Below are 21,854 nucleotides of genomic sequence, written 5' to 3'. Positions count from 1 at the left end.
ATACAGATTGCTCCATATATAAGCCGCACCCGACTATAAGCCGCAGGGTTTTGATGTGTAATTACCGTAGTATATAGGGGTTCCTGCTACCACGGAGGGGATTGTTGGGACAGAGATGACTGTTTGGGAACGCAAAGCGTCCCATTTATTAACAATAAATCTTTCAATCATTCAATCAAACTTTCACATCTTTGACATGGCGAACAGCATTCGTGCAGAATACAAATAATACAACGGTGCAAAGTAATACAAAGTGCTCGCATGTACGTTATCAAAATAACCAGCCTACCGGTATATGAAAAGTCAGTCTTTAATCATTGTGTCATCGTCTTCCTCCTGCGTACTAAAACCACCGAAATCCTCTTTGTCGGTGTCGGAAAAGAACAGGCCGTAAATAAGCCGCACCCTTGTATAAGCCGCAGGGACCAGAACGAGGGGAAAAAGTAGCGGCTTATAGTCCGGAAATTACGGTAATTATTTAGCCTAAGCCCCGTTTCAGGCACAAAACCATCGTTTACGGTTCCCCTCCTTGGATAATTTTTTACACGGGTAAGTGCGCCATGTATTTCTTGAATCTCCGGCTCTTAGCTTTGTATGGACTCATCGATCGTTTACAAACTGAGTTCGGAGAGGAAGTGACGCCAGAAAGACCGCGCCCCACACAGGAAGTGACGTCAGAAAGAACGCGCCACAGCCAGCTTCATAATAACCTGTTTCCACTCGGAGGTAAACACTAGAAAGATTAGAAAGATGGAGGCGAGTCATCAAGACATGCCCGTGTTTCTCCTTCTTCTACATGTACAGACGCTTGTGGAAATCACACATGAATACCTAAAGAGAAAGCGATTGCAGCTATTTTGGATACAACACTTTTTAGACGGCAAGAGAACTTTCAAATGTCCAGGTCAGCTGTGATGCTACTTACCGAAAAACTTCGTCCATTTGTCGAAGGAGAGACGAGAATGTGGGCTTCCGTGGATGTGACAAAAAAAGGTAGCGTGTGCTTTGTATTACCTGGCCGACGAGGGAAGACTACGGAAAACATCGAATACATTTGGACGGGCAAAGCAGACTGTATCAGTTATTGTCCGCCATGTATGTCGCCGACTCAATGTCTAGGTCCGGAGTATATAAAGTCACCAAAACCGAATGGACAATGAAGTTGAAGGCAAAAGAGTGAGGAGTGTCTTGACCAGATATCTAGATCCCTAGATTGACTGATGTACAGTGAAATGTTCTTTATCGCATCATTTACTTTCACATGTCCATTAAAGATTTGATTAATTCATGATGGCTCAGGTGTGATTCACTGCAATAGGCCCCACAGCGCACTTGATTCCAGTTAATTGAAATACCACAACACTGGATATTGTTCAGATAAGTTAAATTTAATTCAAGAACTTGCACACAAAGCAACACTGGAGGTGAATATGACGTGCGCATTTTCCACGCATGCGTACTCAGTCGCGTTGCGCCGGTGGACAGAGGGGGGATGGGGGTCTTAAACAACCATTGTGTGTGTGTGGACAAGGATAAGGTTAGGTGGGATTTACCCTGGGGCCTAAAAACTTCACACTTATTCAAAGACAAAGGCTTCACTACACTGTATGTTTCAGTCCTCACTCGGACATTATGCTGGTTTGTTATTATCAGCACAACCTGTGCGGAACGAAAACAAAGTTACACCAGCGGTGCCCACGCGTATACGCACCTATCGAGAGACACATTAATTAGCTTAAAAATGGCAGCAGGACAAATCAGCCAACTGTTCCTACCGAAAGAAAGCTGAAGTCGGCACCATGGGAACATTTCGAGACCTAAAAAAATAACCAGGGATTCATTGAAGACGATGGCTCACCCATTTGCAAAACCGGCCAAAAGAAAGTTGCGGCTAGAATCTATAATCATTACACCCTATACATGATATTATTTAATAAGAGAAGTTGTAGATACATGCACTATCAACTCAGATTAAAAAGCAACAGCCTAAATGAGTTTTTTTTTAACTGAGTAGTTAACACTCGTGAAGTACGTTACCACGCACTCAAAAGTTACAGAGTGCAACCTTGCAGATTACAAAGCCAGACTGTTCATTAACAATCATTATTACACGTTTACTTAATCGCTTAAAAATGAAGGCGTCCGCCTTAATTAGGGAAATTTAAGAGAAAACAGCTACCAATATTTTTTAATTATGCAGGTGAGGTTTGTACTTTCAGATTCTCGTGGAAAGAAAAGAAAATCGTCTTTGAGCGAAAGCTGCTCTTATCCTCATCTTTGGGGACAAGGTCTGTAAACCAACACTCCAATTATTTAGGATTAATGAGCTGCACTGATGAGTGATATATTGGGGAACTAACTGCATTTAAAAATAAGCAACTATCACGGCAACATTGTCTGAAAACAAGACCCAGGCGAGACTGATGACGTTGGAAGTTGTCTAACAGGAAAATGGAGTAGAACCAAAGTAGACAAAACAATTAGTAAGACTAATTGTTTACTCAAGTATCCAGGGGGTAATTAGGATACGCATTAGCAAGGCAATGCATGTCAAAATTACGACTGAGGTGGTAATAAATCAGCTCGACCAGGATCATTACATTGCAAATGTTCTCATATAGCGTCAACTCATCATTTGCAGAGTGTCTATTCGAGGTAAGAAATTTATCGGGAATAATTATAATTATATGCTAATATTATTGAACAATGAATTGCTTTTCACTAATAAAAAATGACGCATGGTTAAACTGTATATTACAATAGACTGTATGTCAAGTAAAGGTGTGGTTTAAAACTGAATTAAAAATGAGAAAATGAACAAGCCAAACTAATCAGTAGGTGTGTCGCGATACTAAACATGAAAAACAAATGCTAATTCTAATTGCTGTTTATGTCAAACGAAAACTTGATACATTTTTAAAACTTGGCAGGTAACTCATTTACATCATCCAAGTGGTAAAACCACCTTACCATTGTAATTCATTTCTCAGGGAAGTTAAAAGCTTCACAGATTTTTTTTAAAGCATTTTTCTGTATTTTTCATTTAAATTAAACAGTTTCAAGCATAAAATTGCTATATAAACAAACATATCAATACTACTGCAGTATTGATATTTTTAGTTTTACAGGAGACTAAACCAATCTGAATGTGCTGTTAGGTAACTGGCCACTGATTGAATCAGCCTTAGACAGCATTGCTATACTTGATTAAACGGATGCAAAGGTGATTATGTTATGTTATGTCTGGGAGGGCTCTCAATGTAAAAACTGTATTTAGAAAGTTGCATATAGGTGTGATTGACAAAAGACAAAATTTTTTTAAAAAAATGGCACAGCGACCATGAAAATAATCCATTTATGATTCATTCCTACTTGACGAAAATGAATTTACCAGAAGCCCAGAACCAATTAATAATGTTAAACATAGTGGAGGAAATCCCCCACTTGAAAAAAACTGCAATTAAAGGTCTTGAAAGCCCAAAATTTCCCTGAAGTAATTTACACAAGACCCATTTCTATTTTCACATTCTCTTTACAATGAGATAAAAGATTGTAGAAATATATTACATTTGAAAAAAATATATAAAGACAGAACAATAAGACCATATGGACAGCCGTGAGTGTCTACATTTTGTTTTATATTTATTATTTTACTTATTTTTTGTCTGGTTTTGAATTAGTTTTTTATCATCCCGTGAGGTGTATATTACTTTTTTTGTTCGGTTTGTACTTCATGAAGTTTTGCACTTGTTTTTTTTGTGTGTTTTTTGTTTGTTTTCATTACATTTGGATGTAAATGTTTGGTTTGTATGCTTGTGAATCTGGGCTATCTATTAAGTAAGTCTACTTATTATGTTGAAGGGGGCAGGCAATATAAGATTTTCTTCATCCTGTTCCTTCTCAAGCAACATTGTGAAAAATTTGTGTTTAGTTGCTAAAGTTTAATTGTCTATTGATCAAAAATGCACATCAATGAAGGAGATAAATAAAAAATTAATGAAAAAAAACCCATGATATATCAGATTTTGTGTGAGTGAATTAATATACATTTAAAACATGAACAAACTTAATTAAAATTACATAACTACATAATTTTTTGTACTACATTTCTATTCGCTGCTACGACCATCAGGTTACCTGCAAGCAAAGACGCTTTATCTGCAAATGGCTTATATGTGGCTAACATTTATTGGGGTTTGATAAGATAAGATCACCTTTACATATCACACGTGGGGAAAATTCCACTTTACAGTATAACTGAAGCACATCTGCAAGGTTTGGGTCCACTCTTATTTAAATTTGCTTGGCTTCTGTAAACAAGTCACAGTACAATATACTTGAGTCATGATCAACTTTCCTTGATGCACATACAGGTCATGATCAACTTTTTCGAGATACCTACAGGTCTCGGAAATTTTAAGTCAAACCATAAAGGCACGGCAGACATATTTATAAATCTTGTCTTCTTCTAGACTTGCTCCAAACGAGACGTTTCCAATTTGAGACGTTAGTAACATACATGTATTTTGCCTTAGTTACGTCAGTGGATGTCTCCATACAGTATATGGTATAGGTTTACCCAACTAGCTTGGTGCCAATCCGCCATTTTTATTCATTTGTAGTCTGACGTAGTAGTCAATAGAGGTGGGAATTTTTGGGCACCTCATGATTCGATTACGATTCAGGAGCTACGATTCTATTAAAAAACGATTATTGATGCATCTATAACTTATGTATATTGATACAGTTTTACATTTCTTTTTGCTTCCCTAAATACGTGTTTATTACTTGCAACTTTAAAAAACAGTTGATTTGTAATAAAAAACAGGCAAATCAATTATCACATTTATTAAATTAATGGAAATAAAGGAGCTTGTCGGATCTCTCGGTGAGGTGGCTTGCTGCAGTCAGCCACATTTGAGAACTGTCTGCATTACTTTATTTACAATAAATAAATTGTTTACGAATTGATCTTATAATTGTCCACGTCTGAATTACGATGCATCTAAAAATCGATTACCGGTATTTCCCCCACCTCTAGTAGTCAATAAGTTCCTTCTTTTTCTCTATCCTCTGGTGGGGTAGACTGGCTCATACATGCACATGCATGCTAAAACCATCTGCTGCTGCCATTTGTAATACAAAGTAGTACATACTTCAATCTGTCAGTAGTAGGGTTGTACGGTATACTGGTATTAGTATAGTGCCGCGATACTAATGAATCATATTCAGTACTATACCGCCTCTAATAAGTACCGGTCCCCCACCGCCCCACCATCGTCACGTCGTGTCATTGCTGGTTTACGAGCATATGAGCATGTTCGACAGCGCACAATCGCGGAGTACTTATAAGCAGACACAGTGTGTAGACAGAAAAGGGAGAAAGGACGCATTTTGGCTTAAAAACTAACGGTAAAGATGACGCTATAACACTTAAACGCCCTCAGGAAGAGATGCTTTAAGACATAGCGGCTAAAGTCTATCCGCAGTCGGCAGTGTTTTAGCTACTTCTAAATCACTAATCCTGGCCTCCATGGTGACAAATAAAGTAAGTTTCTTACAAGTATCATCACTGCAGGACGAGGAATAGCTAAACATGCTTCACTACACACCGTAGCTCACGGGTGGATCTACACCTGACATCCACTGTAATGATATCAAATACAAGGGTGTGACTAGTCGATACTACTATGATTACATTGATATTTTTTAGCATCACAAAATCTTCTTTTGTTGTTTTAAATGTATATTATGTTTATAAACTCAGGAAATTCGTCCCTGGACACATGAGGACTTTGAATATGACCAATATATGATCCTGTAACGACTTGGTATCGGATTGATACCCAAATTTGTGGTATCATCCAAAACTAATGTAAAGTTTCAAACAACAGAAGAATAAGTGATTATTACATTTCAACAAAAGTGTAGATAGAACATGTTAAAAGAGAAAGTAAGCAGATATTAACAGTAAATGAACAAGTAGATTAATAATACATTTTTACAGTTTGTCCCTCATAATGTTGACAAAATAATAGAATGATAAATGACAATATGTTACTGCATATGTCAGCAGACTAATTAGGAGCCTTTGTTTGCTTACTTACTACTAAAAGAGAAGTTGTCTTGTATGTTCACTGTTTTATTTCAAGACAAACTTGCAATAAGAAACATATGTTTAATGTACCCTAAGATTTTTTGTTAAAATAAAGCCAATAATGCCATTTTTTGTGGTCCCCTTTATTTATTAGAAAGGTATTGAAAAGTACCGAAAGGTATCGAAATACATTTTGGTAGCGGTACCAAAATATTGGTACCGTGACAACACTAGTCAGTAGACTCAATATGGACGCTCTAAAAACTACAAAATGGCTGAGAGAGTGGAGGCGCAGTCAAAGGGGACTTGGCCTGGAGAAGGACTTTGGCACGTGAATATGACCGCCCACAAAACCGTGCAGTCTGAAGAGACAGTCAGAAAGCGACTTGAAGATGATCTGTAAAATATAACCTATGCAACATTTTGACTAAAGCACCTGTATTACATGTTATGTAGACCACAAGTAAGTGTTTTAAACAATTTATATATATATAAAAATCAGATGACGACCCCTCTCAGTGGACGACTAAGCCTGCGGAAATATGTCAGTTGAATTCTACAGCATATTTATGCTTGGATTTACTTTAAAAATACACAACAACATAAAAGCCAAAAATATCCCCCAGAGTTGAACCGTTTTCTTTGTGTTTTCTTCACCTAACAGAAGCCAACATCGATTGCCAAAGGCTGATTCTTGGAAATCAGGCATAAAGAGACAACACTATCTCGAACTACGACTGGGACAAAGTTTGGGCCTACACATGCGGAGCGAATAATGGGCATTCATGACACAAAGAGATTGTACTGTGGAGAAATGCCAATAAAAAAATAGTCATGGAAGATGTTGGTTCACCAAAACCAATGAAGGGCAGGAAAATTCTGCCGTGATAAGTGGCGAGATGCTAGGTCAGGATACTTGGTCTCTGTTAATGTGGGTTCAAAGGTCAGAGGTTGTAGTTCAAATGATCCCTAGCATACTGTACATGTTGCGTGTTCTCACAGCCTGAGCTGGATACATTGTATCCAACAGTTCTAATAAATGTCATCCATCTTTTAGTTCAGACAGACATGGAGGGTTATTTCAATTGAGAATTTCTATGGCTTTATCTTTTGGTCTGTTTAAAAGCCAAAAAAGCAGGCAGAAGAAAACCAACACATGGGAGTTAGTGGTTCACCCTACAAATAATTACAATGTATATTACATTTTGATTAATTAGCCCAGAAAACATTGTTTGGTAATAGGCTATATTTAATTACCGTAATAGTTCAGACGGGATAGAGGAGTCTCATTTCATCATTTGAATGTGGTGGTTATTACAATAAGATCTATTCTTAATAAATGTACACTACCGTTCAAAAGTTTGGGGTCACCCAAACAATTTTGTGGAATAGCCTTCATTTCTAAGAACAAGAATAGACTGTTGAGTTTCAGATGAAAGTTCTCTTCTACTGGCCATTTTGAGCGTTTAGTTGACCCCACAAATGTGATGCTCCAGAAACTCAATCTGCTCAAAGGAATGTCAGTTTTGTAACTTCTGTAACAAGCTAAACTGTTTTCAGATGTGTGAACATGATTGCACAAGGGTTTTCTAATCATCAATTAGCCTTCTGAGCCAATGAGCAAACACATTGTACCATTAGAACACTGGAGTGATAGTTGCTGGAAATGGGCCTCTATACACCTATGTAGATGTTTCACCAAAAACCAGACATTGGCAGCTAGAATAGTCATTTACCACATTAGCAATGTATAGAGTGTATTTCTTTAAAATTAAGACTAGTTTAAAGTTATCTTCATTGAAAAGTACAGTGCTTTTCCTTAAAAAATAGGGACATTTCAATGTGACCCCAAACTTTTGAACGGTAGTGTATTTGAAGGAGAACTGTGCCAGTGATATCATTTGTACCTTTTGGGAATTACAGTATGCTACTGTGCTTTCTGACGGGGAGTAAATGACAAGTATATTTCTAAAAATAGTAAATGATTCCTTTAATAAGGAAATAGAACAGGCGGGAATTCATTAGTGGTTGACAAGTTGGCCTTTTGAGAAGGTTGTGCTAAACAAAATGTGATCCCATTAGAAAGCGACCTCAAAAGCAAACTGTGTATTAAAATGTTGCAAAGAAAACAAGTTAACTGAAATAGACCAAGGCAGGTGTCATACAAAAATAATTTAATCTGTGGTTGCATAATTTTTTGTTGTATTATTTTGTTAAAGCTTATTAATCTACTTGCTAATTTACAGTAAATGTCTGTTTTTGTTGTTGTAATAATGTTCTATCTAACCCTAATAAACATTTATTCTTCTGTAGTTTAGCTACCTTACGTTATCTTTAGGCGATACGAGGAATTTGGGACAAAAACCCTGGATGGCGGTGTAACAACATCAATTAAATATTTAAATTATTTCCTACTATTGGCTTTGATTTTTGCCCTTAAAGCGCTTCTGTGTCCAGGGAATTATTTCCAAAGTTTGTACACAATAGCAAAAGCGACAAAAGCTGTTTTGATGATAAGAAAATATCAATCTAACTACTGTAGGATTGACCATACACTGATAATTGACTTCTATAATACACTTAGTATACTTAGCATCGTGATTGTCGATAATTGCATTTATCTGCCCACTTTTGTTGTTTAATTTGAATTGCTGTTGTACTCTGTCTCATAGTGTTAATATGTGCTCAATGTTTCCTTACCACAGTTGATATTTTGTCTATTACCATTGTTGGTATTTTGTCCCTTCCCATTGTTGGTATTGTTAATTCTTCTTACATTGTTGCTACAAATTATTGTTACCTCCACAGGTAACAATATACCACCATGATACAACATTTGTATTATAATCTTTGAACAAAGCTCAATGTATTAATCACTGAATGGAAAACTGGGAATGCAATTAATAAGTTATCTTCTTCTCACTCCCTTTTAGGCAAAACTAGATCATCATGCTTACATATTGTACATTACCTTTTGCATTACCGTATTTTTCGGACTATAAGTCACAGTTTTTTTCATAGTTTGGCCGGGGGTGTGACTTATACTCAGGAGCGACTTATGTGTGAAATTATTAACACATTGCCGTAAAATATCAAATAATATTATTTAGCTCATTCACGTAAGAGACTAGACGTATAAGATTTCATGGGATTTAGCGATTAGGAGTGACAGAATGTTTGGTAAACGTATGGCATGTTCTATATGTTATAGTTATTTGAATGACTCTTACCATAATATGTTACGTTAACATACCAGGCACGTTCTCAGTTGGTTATTTATGCGTCATATAACGTACACTTATTCAGCCTGTTGTTTACTATTCTTTATTTATTTTAAATTGCCTTTCAAATGTCTATTCTTGGTGTTGGGTTTTATCAAATAAATTTCCCCCAAAAATGCAACTTATATATGTTTTTTTCCTTCTTTATTATGCATTTTCGGCCGGTGCGACTTATACTCCGGAGCGACTTATACTCTGAAAAATACGGTATATTGAAATTATTATATGTTGTCTACCTTGTACTTGTTCTTTGTCATTGCCTGAAATAAGTTAATAAATGAAAAAAAGAAAAGAAAATGAAATGTCCTATCCCCCTCTTGCCCCCGCAATTTCCCCCACTGTCTTCCTTTTTCCTTCTTTCTATCCCCTCCTGCTCCGGTCCGGCTGCACCAAACATTAAATAAATCCACTTCATAAAGTCAAATACAAATAAGGCATCAAGAGAAGTATCCTACACTTCTCTTTTGTAAAGAAAATCTGTACAGCAGATGTGGGCATTTACATCAACAATATTATTTGCCCGAGTGGCTCTACAGGACAAAAAAATAAAAATAAAAATCGGCAATCAGGTAAATTCTTACGCCAGGGCAAAGATGAGTGAGTAGACTTCGACTGGTGTGCTCGCTGGCAAATTTCCCTTTTAACTTAAACTCGTAGATAGCGAGAAAGACACTTGTTTGTTGTCTTTTTTTTTTTAATACCTCCGTGACGATTAAGATTAATTCCTCATCTAAACGGGAAGATACAAACATCTCATTAGTCGACATCCCGTTGGGAGCAGACATTGTACAGTTAGTGATTATTTTACTATGTTTGTATTTCTTGTTAGCACTTAGCAATACTGTTACATAATGCTTAGTGTTTCACTAAATATTGATCTGTTGAGCACACTGCTTCTACATTTCGTAGCTCATTCTCCCTATATTCAGGCTAAAAAATATAAGGTTTTGGATCATCATTTGTCCCAAAGTAGTCTTTGTTGTCTCTCATAAAGTGTGCCATGATTAGTAGTAAAGGGAAAAGAAAACAATGTTATGAGTCTGTGAAATTTATGCGCCGCCATATGCTTAAAATGATCAAAATACGTAAATATGACACGTTATTATGAATGTGCCTGTTACTAAATTACATATATATTTACAACGTGCATAGAAAGCAATGATGGAGGTTTTTGGATCTTTTTTTAGACCGCAGAATAGTGTGAGTCCCATTACCTCCATTGTTAGCTGAGTTTTGCTAGCGTTTATTTATGAGTTAGAATGCATAAAAAAAAACAAAAAAACGTGTGTTTTTTTTACTTACAAGCAGTAAGTATTTTGTGAATGATAGGCAAAGTTCCAAAAAAAAACTGCAGTTCCTTTTTAAGATAATACTATTACTATGTTTGAGCAACAGTGGTGCATTCAAGTAACACATTTAAAAAAAAAAAAAAAGGTGTCCAAATGATATTACGCTCTTTTTTAAAGGTTACCGGTAATTAAAATTATGCATGCAAGCAATAACCTGTGATTAATCCAAATTCAAAAGTGTGATTAAAAAAGAATGATTTGACAGCACTACTTTTAACACAAGCTGTGGCTTGCTGGCACAAAGAGGAAGTCATTAAAAGCAACACGTTTTCCCACCTTCATCTGCGCAAAGGGCCTTCCGTAGTTGCCAACGTAAAGCAAGCCGACAGTCTCTGGCAGCAGCCTGCAAAGACAAAAAGCACTGTGGTTAACATTCTCTGCGATGGAGCTAACTCGAAAGATCACACTGCTTCCATTTTGCAGCTCGTAACAGAACGGCAGGAATGTGAGATTACACCCCCGTGAGCCATTCTGTCTGCGTGCACAGCTTGAGGTGCAGAGAAAACGACATTATGTCCACATTCAGAATCCAAGGCTATGATAAATCGGAGGCAAATGTGCAGAATCGAAAATGAGATTGCGGGCATCACGACGTGTTTTCGTCTGAGACGTTACTGACAGTAGTCCGCACAGTTCATTGTCACCTTAGTGGGGTTGACGTGTGTTCACGGTTCGTGTAGTATTTGTGTCTCATCCCCCAATATGAAACCCAACAGATGTCTTCATCACACAGTGTGCCTAACACCCCCCTCCAGTCATGAGCCTGGTGTTATTTGCAGGCAGTCCAGTTCTATTAAGATTGACGATTCAAGAGCCAGTGCCTGTTTTATTTTAGTTAACCATCCACAATGCGGAAACAAAAGGGGGCTATTGTGTCTTAACTGATAGCTCAAACTACGGTGTATCACTGGTGCAACTCATTGGGGGGCTGAGCTAAAATCGTACGACGTCAGTCCACCCCCTCAGACCCTTTCTGCGTAATAATAGCAAGCATGAGCAGGAAGGAAGCTGCCATAGGACATTAAAAGAGCCAAATAGCTGCAGTAATGGCCACATGCACGTGTCCTTTCTCATCATTGTTCTATTAATACGTCTGACTAACACGTGTTACAAGAAGAAAAACGAGCACACAACAGCAGTGATTTGCCACGGTCGGAGCCAAATAAATGTCGTTACACAGTGCGACCTTTAAAAAATTACAATCTACTGTATAAAGTTCTTGGCTTGATCTAAATGCCAGGTCGTCTTCAGAAAAACAAAAGAAGCCTTAGCTGATCAAAAGGTGAAATGATTTAGATATCCATTTGAGGGAAGACGATTTCAAGGCCACAGCAGCAGTTTTCTCTATGCATTGCTTTGGAACCCACCAGATTATATTGGCATGGTAGGAAGTTATAAACAACATGAAGGAAATATTTCAACATCCATCCACAATTTTGTAATTTTAGCTGTAATAAGCTTCCCACACACCTGAAAAATTTTACAAATTATATATTTTTTGTTGCAAGATATTAGTTATTTTAGATATTAGATATCTGGATTAGTATCTTAAAATGATAGACAGTATATAGCATAGTTAGTTTAACATTAAAATATTGTAGTATTTGTAACTGTGTATTGTTGTAGAATTGTATGTATAGGTTTTAAATATGTGCATGCATTTATCCATCCATCCATTTTCTATCGCTTGTCCCTTTCGGGGTCAAGGGGGGGCTGGAGCCTATCTCAGCTGCTTTTAATCACTGTTAATATCATAGGTTTTGAGAATATGTTTTATAACTGTACATCGTAGCTACGTATTGTGGCGTTGTCTGAAAGTATGTCAACAAATTTTAATGTAAGTGTTTCGTAGGGCTGTGAATCTTTGGGCACCAGACAATTCGATTCGATTCGATTCTTGTGGGTAACGATTTGGTTCAGAATCGAGTCTTGATTCCAAACGATTCTTGATTCGAAATCAGTACATATTTTAATAACATTGGATGCCAGTTCTATGATTCACTACATTCCTCCTTAAAATAAACAGCTTTGATACATTGTTATGTTACTTGAAGAAAAGTGGTTTTGTTTAATGAAATGCTTCCCAAAAATTTATTAAAGTCAAATACAAATTAGGCAACAAGAAAAGTATCTAACACTTTTCTTTTATAAAGTAAATCTGTACAGCAGAAATGAGCATCTACATCAACAATATGATTTTCCAAAGTGGCGAAACAGAGCAGATTGAAAAAACAAACAAACAAAAAAACCAATTGAATCGATTGGGAATAGTCACAAATAAGAATTGCGATTAATCTGAATTTTTTTTTTGACACCCCTAGTGTTTAGTAATTTATGCATTTGTATCTTTCTGCGTTTTATGAATTATAGACCTCTTTGCACAGACACTTTATGACTTATACTTTCCAGGATATGCATTTTATAAATGCACAGTGGTATAGGTCTCTTTTTGAATAATGGGAGATTGTAAGAGGATGTGTTTTTTGTATTATGTTGCTGTATAATGTTGTACTGTTTTCTATGCGAGTTGATGTTGTTTTATAAGTCGTAATTTTATTGTTTTTAGTAGTCGTGTCATTTGTTTTCTCTAACTCATACTGTATGTTAGATGGTGTCAAATTTTTGACTATGAATGGAAATCAGTCAGTAACTAAATCTGGTGCACCCTTCGATTCCTTGTGAATAATGTATCGTGCACACTGTCCATAAACTTTAAAAAAAATTAAAAAAAATAGCAATAAACATACTTCCCTGAATATAAGACAGCTCCGAATATTAGAAGACCCTTTTTTCTCAACACCCATTTTAGGGAAAAAAATTCTTGAGCTTTGTTTTTAATATCAGTGAGTAACTTTTGGATTGCAATAAGAAAGCATGCGTTTGTGAGGCAGGCAGCCTTATTGCAAAACTCTCTTAAAGGCGAACTACACTTTTTTAAAAACATTTTTATAATCATTATGAAAGACATGACAATGGCTGTTATTTTTATTTTGCAAATGCAGTTCCTCTTTAAGTTGGGGCACTCTGAATGTGAGGTACTATAGTATTGTTTAAATGTTGGTGGAATGTTTTTGTTTGCATGGACTATCTGTAGCATGCATAGTTTTTAAGAGAAAATACTTGTGATTTTATTTTCAAAGCACTGTAATATGTTGCACCCAGAACAGCCCATATTACCTCCATTTTATCCAGTCTTTATTGACTTCCAGTTAAATTCCTCATTGAGTTTATAATTTTAGTCCTGACATTCCGTGCGTTGCATGGTGGGGCCCCTCAGTACATCACTGACTTGCTATGCCCCTACTCTTCAGGGCACAGCCTCTGGTCTTCAGGCCAGGGTCTTGTAAAGATCCCAAACACTTGTTTTAAAACCTGTGGAGACCTGGCATTCCGGGCTATAGCTCCCAGACTATGGAAATATTTGTACCAGTCCCTCTGTGATCTTGACTGTGTTGAAACATTTGAAAACTTCTCTTTTTAGTAAAGCTTTTAGTTAATGCACCTTTTAACTATCAATTTTAATCCACTTTGTATCCTTTTTATGATGTTGCACCTGTAGTTTTAATTGAATTGTTGTTTTACTTCACCTATGTTTTGTACAGCGCTTTGTGATTTTATCTGTGAAAAGTGCTTTATAAATAAAATGTACTTACTTATTTACCACCTAATAGAATACAACCATCCCAATTAAATATTATATTATATTTCAGAATAATTTCCACCAATGCAGTAAATATTGGTGGGATATACGTTTTAATTATTCTAATACCAATCTTATAACAAAAAATATAACAACCAGACAGTTTTTTCAATGGGTTTTTAAAAGGAATGGCCCCTTAAGATTTGGCTTCCTTCAAAGAGCCATAAATTCCATCTCAAGAAAGATAGCTTTGTCTGTTGCCTCTCCAGTTCAAGATTTAGGAAATGATGGGAATGAAAACATCAACAATCAAAACATAAAGAGATCCAGTGTTGAGCATGTTATGCAGTATGAAGGAGCAAAGGAATGATGGGTGGATCCATTACACAAATATCCACTGAGATGCTGTAATGACACTTGAGTCTTGCCTCAATCAGGAAAGCAGGAACAAGACGCCTCTAGAGAGCCAGTTAAACAGCACCGACCTCCATTTCTGAGAATTTGAAAACAACCACACACCTATTGAAGGATGATGTAATGCAGGGGTGTCAAACTCATTTGCACAAACAAATTGACATTGATTTTACGCTACAAAAATGGCAGTTCAGTCCCCAGAATTTTAACGTAAAAAACATCAGTAATACAGTTTTTCAATTTACAATAATTTTGTGTAAAAAACCCTGTTAATTTCACAGTACAATTCCAGTGACTGAGCTGCCAGTCTTTACCGTAAAATCTACAGACTTTTTTTTAACAGGCTAACCAGTTGCCATCTATTGAACCAGACAATCTCTATTAGCCTGCTCAGTGGCCTTATGGTTAGAGTATCCGCCCTGAGATCGGTACGTTGCGATATCAAACCCCGGCCGAGTCAAACCAAAAACTATAAAAATGGGACCCGTTACCTCCCTGCTTGGCACTCAGCATCAAGGGTTAGAATTGGGGGTTAAATCACCAAAAATGATTCCCGAGTGCGGCCACCGCTGCTGCTCACTGCTCCCCTCACCTCCAAGGGGGTGAACAAGTCAAAATTTGTGTTTTTTTCACCACATCTAGTATATGTGTGACAATCATTAAAAAAAATCTCTATTACCTTATGTTTATACAGTATATGGCAGTATAAGACTAAATTCCTCACAGATGGTGCTGCTGCATGGTAAAAATCGCTGTTTGGCCCATGGACCACTATGGTAAAATATCGCTGTTTGGCCGCAGACCATTAGCACATTTTCCCTTTGGCCCTTGGAGGCAAAAAGTTTGCGCACCTCTGATTTAAGCGATCCATACAATACTCTGGGACTGTTGAATTCCACTGTGCTGAGGGGATTTTCAATAGCACAGAATGTTGTTCCCCTCCCGCTATACAATAATGACAGCTTGCCTATGTGCTTGTGCTCAGAGACGGTGATAAAACTTGCGAGCCAAAGACATGCTGAAGGATTGATTGTGGGGGCTGATAAACTGCTCTTACCGCCTTGTGTGTGTCTGTCCAGCTCTGTTTTTCTCAGATGGAGAGACTTGAAAAGCCTGCACACTAAGATGGAACGAGGGCTGCTTAGGGCCGTTCTGTAAATGAAGCCCTCTTTTTGGGGAAATATCACAACACTCTCGATAATAACAATGCTCTGTGTTCTCCCCCACAAGTAGCACGCCGACATTTCATGCAAGAAGGCGCGACTGTGATCCTCCCAATCTGCTGGTGATGAGTAATGGCAGGCCCAGCGCTGGGACAGTCAGTGAGGTCACCTGGCTCTCAGAGGACGAGGCTGTGTGACCATCAAGCCCTGCTGTGATGGGTCTGCTTGAGTGCACTCGCACAGTCCTCACACACTGTGCCACAGCCAAGCACACAATGTAGCCACCGATGTGCCAACAGAAGTGGGAGGGGGGTGTAACAGCCATACTAGCACTTTTGTGTGAGTGTAACTGGTCACAGCTGGGCTTTCAGTGCACTATTTAGCATAATAAGATACAAATATTTGCTAATTACCATGCACAACCAAGGATAACAAAATATGTATTGGACAAACTGGATGATCACAATTGACAACCAGGAGAAGGCGTGGTTATTATAGAATATCTCCTAAATGTGCGTACATCTCACGTCTCAACAGCCATTTTTATCACAGTAAATCTTTTAAAAAGATAATACTATAGAAAATTCTAACTTGGATATACTTTAGAATAGGCCTGGGTGATATGTTGATTTTATCGATATATTTGAGTGTTTTGTTGCAAACGATTTAAACATAAAAAAAATAAAAATAAAAATTCTCCTCTTGCTCTTACATACTTTTTGCCCCTTAGGAGTTTCCTAAGGGAAAAACATAGCAAATCATGGCTAATGCTAACGAGAGCGAGAAGTTTATTCCTAAGAAAAGAAAAGTGTTGTCAGTACTTTGGTTTTGCGGCAGTTTGTTTCAAAAAGGAAATACAACTTGTTACAACAAAAAAAAAACTACAGGGTTAAAAACCACCATACTATGATGGAAACTAATGTTAATTAATGGTATCATCCAAAACTAACTAACCAAATATCCAAATTTGTGGTATCATCCAAAACTAACTAACTAAAGCATCCAAACAGAAGAATAAGTGATTATTACATTTTAACAGAAGTGTAGATAGAACATGTTAAAAGAGAAAACAAGCAGATATTAACAGTAAATGAACAAGTAGGTTAGTAATTCATTGTCTACCACTTGTCCTTAATAATTTTGACAAAATAATAGAATGGAAAATGACACAATATGTTACTGCATATGTCAGCAGACTAATTAGGAGCCTTTGTTTGTTTACTTACTAATAAAAGACAAGTTGTCTTGTATCTTCACTATTTTATTTAAAGACAAACTTGCAATAAGAAACATATGTTTAATGTACCGTAAGATTTTTTGTTAAAATAAAGCCAATAATGCAATTTTTTGTGGTGCCCTTTATTTAGAAAAGTACCGAAAAACATTTTGGTACCGGTATCAAAATATTGGTATTGGGACAACACTAGTTTCCACCATAGTAAGGTGATTTTTAACTGTATGCAGTAACATATTGTGTCATTTATCATTCTATTATTTTGTTTAAAATTATGAGGGACAAGTGGTAGAAAATGAATTATTAATCTACTTGTTCATATACTGTTAATATCTGCTTGTTTTCTCTTTTAACATGTTCTATCTACACTTCAACATTTCTGTTAAAATGTAATAATCACGTATTCTTCTGTTTGGGTGCTTTAGTTAGATAGTTTTGGATGATATCACAAATTTGGGTATCGATCCGATACCAAGTAGTTACAGGATCATACATTGGTCATATTCAAAGTCCTCATGTGTCCAGGGACATATTTCCTAACTTTATAAACATAATATGAAACTTAAAAAAACGAAAGAAGATTTTGTGATGCTAAAAAATATTGATAAAATCATAGTAGTATCGACTAGATACGCTCCTGAATTTGGTATCATTACAGTGGATGTCAGGTGTAGATCCACCAATGGCGTTTGTTTACAATCGGGAATGGCGTCATTAGCGGTGACGCCGGTGAGTTACAGTGTGTAGTGAAGCATGTTTAGCTATTCCTTGTCCTGCAGGGATGATACTTGTAAGAAACTTACTTTATTTGTCACCATGGAGGCAAGGTTTAGTGATTTAGAAGTAACTAAAACACTGCCGACTGCGGATGTGGACATGGCTAGCTAGCCATGTCTTAAAGCACCTCTTCCTGAGGGCGTTTCAGAGTTATAGCTTCACCTTTATCGTTAGTTTTTAAGCCAAAATGCATTCGTTCACACTTTTCTGTCTACACAATGTGTCTGTTTGTAAGTACTCCGTGATTGTGCGCCGCCAAACATGCTCGTCTGCTCGTAAACCAGCAATGTCATGACGTGACGATGACTTTGGGGGACCGGTACGCTTCAGAGGCGGTATAGTACCGAATATGATTCAATAGTATCGCGGTACTATACCAATACCGGTATACCGTACAACCCTAGTGGAAACATTTAAAAAGGTATGTATGATAATGCCATGTATGATGAGAAAGAAGCACAAAGCGTAGAGCAAACACTAAAGCAGTCCCTATGTACACCGCCAAGATGTGTGAAGGAAAAAGGCTGCGTTTACTTTATCTACGTACTGAAACAAACTATAGTCCTCTGAATGTTTTTCTTCCTTATTTATTTGGATACAATGTTTCATACAACATTTTTATTTACAGAAGTATGTTATTCAAGATGTCAATATGAAGTTTGCACTTTATTGACCCAATTGTTGGATATTTTTTGCAAGCAAAATGTACAATGCTACATTTTTTGTTAACAAAAGTATTCCATTCAAGTATTGCTTACATTGGTAAGCTCTTAATTTAATTCTTTGAAAATTATTCCATAAAAAGTACAATTTAAATCTGGTCTAAAAAAGAACAACATTATAAAAATTAGAATTGTGCCAAGAGTAAGATGCAGTGTATGCAGTGTCATTTCACTCTACTAGTTTTTGATTAAATAAAAGAAAAACGTGTTTTGAAAAATCTCTGTTATTTGTATTCAAATTATTTATTTTTTAAAGTATGGAAAAATTCTGAAAAAATCGTAAATTGAATTTTTTGTAAAAAAATCGGGGGGATTTTATTTTTAGGCTATATTGCCCAGGCCTACTTTAGAATATTTAGCATACAGCTTGTATAGCAATGTACATTTACTGTCCACGACAGCATGACTAAACACACTATTACTAAGGGGTGTTCTGATACAAAGTTTTAACTACTGATATGATACCGATATTGGACCTTTAAATGCTGGCTGATACTGATATCAAGTTGATAACATATCAGCCCTAGTATAGTATAGTATAACACTGAACTTTCGTAGAGTTATGCATTGCCACTTGGCTTTTGAATGTTGTTTCTTCTTGCTGTGCCTATTATTATTAGGATTGGAACTATTATACTTGAGGAAGGCTTGCAAACAATCAATCAATCAATCAAAGTTTATTCATATAGCCCTTAATCACAAGTGTATCAAAGGGCTGCACAAGCCATAACGACATCCTCAACCCACAACGACTTGACCCACTTCCTGGGGAAACTTATCAAGGAGCTTTTTGTAATGTTAGGACTATCAGTGCTAAATATTATAAACGTATCACTATCCCCTGGCACTGTTTCACTACCATTCAAAAAAGCGGTTATTCATCCTCTGCTCAAAAGACCTAATCTCGATCCTGACCTCATGGTAAACTACCGACGGGTGTCCCACCTTCCCTTAATCTTGAAAATCCTCGAAAAAATTGTTGCACTGCAGCTAAATGAACACTCAGCGTCTAACAATCTCTGAACCCTTTCAGTCCGGTTTCAGGGAAAATCACTCTACGGAGACAGCCCTTGCAAACATGTCTAATGATCTATTGCTAACTATGGATGCTGATGCGTCATCCATGTTGCTGCTTCTTGATCTTAGCGCTGCTTTCGATACCGTCGATCAAAATATTTTCTTACAACGTATCAAAACACGTATTGGTATGTCAGACTTAGCCTTTTCTTGGTTTAACTCATATTTACTGACAGGATGCAGTGCGTTTCCCTTAACAATGTGACCTCGGCGTATGTTAAGGTAACGTGCGGAGTTCCACAGGGTTTGGTTCTTGGCCCTGCACTCTTCAGTATCTACATGCTGCCGCTAGGTGACATCATACGCAAATACGGTGTTAGCTTTCACTGTTATGCGGATGACACCCAACTCTTCCAAACTCCTGCAGTTTTAACATTTCTTAATGCACAGAATAAAATAAATGAAGCCCTTTAGGCAGCTTATTGCAAAAAAGTGTTAGAAAATAAAAAAGGCATTAAGTTTTTGGTAGAATTTGTAATTTAGAAGCGGGCAGCGAGGGCGCAGGATTACGTTTAATTTCACTGTTGCTTATCCAATTTGAGAATGGAACTGCGCGTCCAAATTCCAATTGGCTTGTAAAGGGCTTGTGAAGCTTGGGGGCATGGTGTTGTAATGCTGTACTAGTATATCAATTCATATTTTTACACCCCTTTATTTTCCAAGTAATTAAATCCATTTTCAGGTTATGTCAATAAGACTACTCTCGCCACTTCCAGTTTACAACCTGTTTACTAATGCATAAAAGAAACATTGAAAGTCGCTAATTACCTGGAAAGAAATGACTGCTTTTTACAGCAGAGAACTGTCTTTTCAAAGAGGGCGCAGGGACAAAGATAAGCACCGGTGAATCTGAATAATTCATGTTGCAGAAGATGATGACCACAGAATGAGGGGAAAATGCGAAGGGCAGATATGCTCTTTGCACTTAGAAGCTCTTAAAGCAAATATTCTGGGGTGGGGGCTATGGTGACAGGAAAGAACTCTGCAGACTGCCGCAGCATTTCCATAAGAGAAATTGCTCTCCAAGGCAACCCAGAGGGAAAATAATAGATAAAAATTATAGCATAATGTAAGTTAATGTGTTGATGTGAAACAATGTCAGCGCAAAACAACATATGTAGTGTTTGTAATACTGTTTGAAGTACATACCCTTCTCCTCCGACTGTCGTTATCTTGAGGCGAAAGTCCACTGAATTGAGATTCGGAGGCTTCCATTTGAGGATGTCATCACACCTTCCGGCTTTGTATTTCTGCAAACAATATGAACATTTGCTCATGTGAGTACATATTCAACTTTAATGAAAAAAGATTACAGATGCTGCATATGTTATTATGTCTCCTTCATACTTGCCAACCTTGAGACCTCCGAATTCGGGAGATGGGGGCGGCGGGGTTTGGTGGTAGCGGGGGTGTATATTGTAGCGTCCCGGAAGAGTTAGTGCTGCAAGGGGTTCTGGGTATTTGTTCTGTTGTGTTTATGTTGTGTTACGGTGCGGATGTTCTCCCGAAATGTATTTGTCATTCTTGTTTGGTGTGGGTTCACAGTGTGACGCATATTTGTAACAGTGTTAGTTGTTTATACGGACACCCTCAGTGTGACCTGTATGGCTGTTGACCAAGTATGCCTTGCATTCACTTATGTGTGTGTAAAAGCCGTGACTGGGCCGGCACGTAGTTTGTATGGAGGAAAAGCGGACGTGACGACAGGTTGTAGAGGACGCTAAAGGTAGTGCCTTTAAGGCACGCCCCCAATATTGTTGTGCGGGTGGAAATCCGGAGAAATTCGGGAGAATGGTTGCCCCGGGAGATTTTCGGGAGGGGCACTGAAATTCGGGAGTCTCCCGGGAAAATCGGGAGGGTTGGCATGTATGGTCTCCATGTCGCAGCAGACTTAATGGCTCAGCAATAAGTGAGCACAATTTTTAAGTAGCAGCCATGGTTAAAATATAGATTTAATGTTCTGTCTGTTAATCTCCACTGAAAACCAGAGTGTAAACAGGAGCTTTTGAAAAGCTGTTTAAGGTTTGTTAATGTTTAGAAGCGGAGACAATTGCACCGTTGAATCGCAACAAACTATTGGGTGTAAAAAAACAAATCAAC

At 37.3% G+C, this 21,854-nt stretch overlaps 1 protein-coding gene across 1 annotated transcript in view; it reads right to left on the bottom strand.

The window, feature by feature from the left end:
- The window catches only part of rngtt (RNA guanylyltransferase and 5'-phosphatase), a 266,774-nt gene that overhangs the window by 34,843 nt on the left and 210,077 nt on the right, over window positions 1–21,854 (bottom strand). The window contains exons 13-14 of the mRNA XM_062034453.1: window positions 20,904–21,004; window positions 11,004–11,070 (exon numbers count right to left, since the gene is read on the bottom strand). Of these exons, the coding sequence (XP_061890437.1) occupies window positions 11,004–11,070; window positions 20,904–21,004 (168 nt within the window). The remainder of the gene's footprint in view (window positions 1–11,003; window positions 11,071–20,903; window positions 21,005–21,854) is intronic.

This window comes from Entelurus aequoreus, linkage group LG23 (genome assembly GCF_033978785.1).
Source record: "Entelurus aequoreus isolate RoL-2023_Sb linkage group LG23, RoL_Eaeq_v1.1, whole genome shotgun sequence".
Lineage (NCBI taxonomy): Eukaryota > Metazoa > Chordata > Actinopteri > Syngnathiformes > Syngnathidae > Entelurus > Entelurus aequoreus.
Note: the sequence above shows the minus strand (reverse complement) of the source record. Positions and strands in the feature narration are given on the sequence as shown.